The sequence below is a fragment of the Dromiciops gliroides genome, chromosome 2, assembly GCF_019393635.1.
Source record: "Dromiciops gliroides isolate mDroGli1 chromosome 2, mDroGli1.pri, whole genome shotgun sequence".
NCBI classification, from domain to species: Eukaryota; Metazoa; Chordata; class Mammalia; order Microbiotheria; family Microbiotheriidae; genus Dromiciops; species Dromiciops gliroides.
The window spans coordinates 181052603-181055209 of NC_057862.1; the positions used below are offsets into that span (position 1 = coordinate 181052603).

General features: G+C 32.2%; 1 protein-coding gene across 1 annotated transcript; it reads right to left on the reverse strand.

The window, feature by feature from the left end:
- Window positions 1–1104: 1104 nt before the first annotated feature.
- Window positions 1105–2034, reverse strand: LOC122742294 (olfactory receptor 4F4-like). Its single transcript, XM_043986436.1, has one exon. The coding sequence runs from the start codon at window positions 2032–2034 to the stop codon at window positions 1105–1107; it is 930 nt and encodes a 309-aa protein (XP_043842371.1).
- Between the last annotated feature and the right edge of the window lie 573 nt (window positions 2035–2607).

The window sequence follows — 2607 nt, forward strand, 5'->3', positions numbered from 1 at the left end:
TGATATGGCTAGACTACCTTTTGAATTTTTTATTGATTCCTTTGAAATCCTTAAGTTTTTCTTCTTCAAGATGAATTTTATTATTATTCTTTCTAGCTCTATAAAAATTTTGTTAATTATTTGATTGGTATGGCACAGATAGAATTGTCATTTTATTATATTGATGTGGACTATCCATGAGCAATTAATTATTTTCAAACTTTTTAGATCTCACTTTATCTATGTGAAAAGTGTTTTATAATAGTGTTCATATAGTGCCTGGCTTTGTCTTGACAGGTAAATTTCCAAGTATTTTAATTTGTGTGCAGTTACATTTAATGGAATTTCATTTCTTTATCTTGCTTTTAACATATAGGAATGCTGCTAATTTATGTGGATGAATTTTGTATTCTTCAATTTTGCTAAAGTTGTTAAAAATTTCAGATAGTTTTGTAGTTGATTCTCTGTGATTTTCAAACTATAAAATCAAATTATCTGCAAAGTGGTAGTTTTGTTTTCTTATCACTTATTCAAATTATTTAATTTTTATCTTCTCATTTCTATAGCTGTTATTTCTAGTACAATGTTAAATAATGGAAGAGATAATACTTGTGATATATTGCTATAATCCCTTTGCTAGTAGTTTATTTAAAATTTTTGCATTGATATTCATTAGGGAAATTGATCTATAATTTTCTCTCTCTATTTTAGATCTTCCTGGTTTAGGTATCAACACAATATTTGTGTCACAAAAGAAATTAGAAAGGACTCCACCTATTTTTCCAAATAATTCATATAATATGTGAGATTAATTTTTCTTTAAACATTTGGTAGACTTCACTTAAGAATCCATTTGTTCCTGTGAATTTTTCTAGGAAAATTCATTATTGTCTTGTTAAATATCCTATATAATATAATAATGAAAAATATGTTAATGATAAATAACACAACAAACTGTTTATTTCTTTCATTATCAACATACTAATTTTATAAATGGGATTATTGGTAACTTCATTGTGCAAATTTAGTACCTGGAATTGTATGCAACATGCTTGAAGCCATTACTCTCCGGTCCACTGAGATGCATAAAATATGGGACTCATAATTACACAGCTCTTACAAATTTTACTTAGAACACACATATTGACTTTTAAGTCTCCTTAGTGCAACTTTCATCTCTTTGTTTCTAAATGTATAGATGGCTGGATTCAGGAGAGGTGTGATGACTGAGTAAAACACAGCAAGAAATTTGTCCACTGATGGTATATTAAGTGGCCACACATAGATCAAGATGCAGGGTCCAAAGTATAACACCACCACTGTGATATGAGCAGTGCAAGTGGAGAGTGCCTTAAATGCCCCATCCTTGGAGTGATGACGAACTGTGAATAGGATGTAAATATAGGAGATCAGTAAGAGAATAAAGGATATAAAAGTAAGAACACCACTGTCACAATTCATCAAGATTTCCAGGAAATAGGATTCAAGGCAGGCAAGTTCAATCACCAGTGGGATATCACAGAAAAAACTGTTGATTACTCTAGGGCCACAGAAAGGCAGCTCCACAATTACAACCAATTGACTCACAGAGTGTACAAATCCAATAATCCATGAGAGGATTACAAGAAAAATGCATTTTCTTTGGCTCATGATGACTGTATAGTGGAGTGGCTTGCATATGGCTACATAGCGGTCATAGGCCATGGCCACAAGCACCACCATCTCACACCCTCCAGCAAGATGCACAAAGAAGACCTGACACATGCAGCCCCCAAAGGAGATGGTTTTGTTTTCCTTGAGCAGGTCTGTGATCATCTTTGGTGTGGTGACTGAGGAAAGGCACAAATCAACAAAAGAGAGGTTGGCTAACAGGAAGTACATGGGGGAATGGAGATGGGGGTCAGTGAAAACTAACATCACAATAAATATGTTACCGAAAACAATGATGAGGTAGAACATGAAGATAAAAATAAAAAAGAAAATCTGAAGTTCCCATGAATCACAAAGTCCCAATAAGACAAACTCAGACACTGTAGAATGATTTAGTTCAGCCATTCATCCAAGTTTTTAGTATTAAGTCTCCTGAAGAAAATGAGAAAAATAGTTATTAGAATATAAAATAGTTTAATTCTGTACTTTTAATACTCAAATTAAAATTCTGCCCTATAAATGCGCAACCAAATCTTATATGCATTTAAGCAGTTTTGCAATGATATAGAAATTATTTCAGAAAGAAGGGGTTACCAACCTTAGTGAGATGCACAAAACCCCAGGGAAAACAACCAACCAGTTAAAGGGGTATGTGGACTATTTGAAAAATAACTATATTCTCTTATTGAAATATTCCAAAGATAGGACTGTTGCTAAAAATATTATTCATTGAGGAGAGAATGATAAAGAGGTAGAGGTGGAATGTAAAATGAAAAACATCTAAAAATAGACAGATGAAGGAAAGTTGATCAAAATTAAGTGAATGAGGTTTGGATGAGAAACAATTTTCATACTGAGCTATAAAAAAAATCAAAGACAAATTCTATGAAATGAAAGATGATCTCATTGATCCCCACAATACACAAAAACTTCAAATTGTTATTCAACCATTGAAGTTAAATGATTGGCATAAGCTTA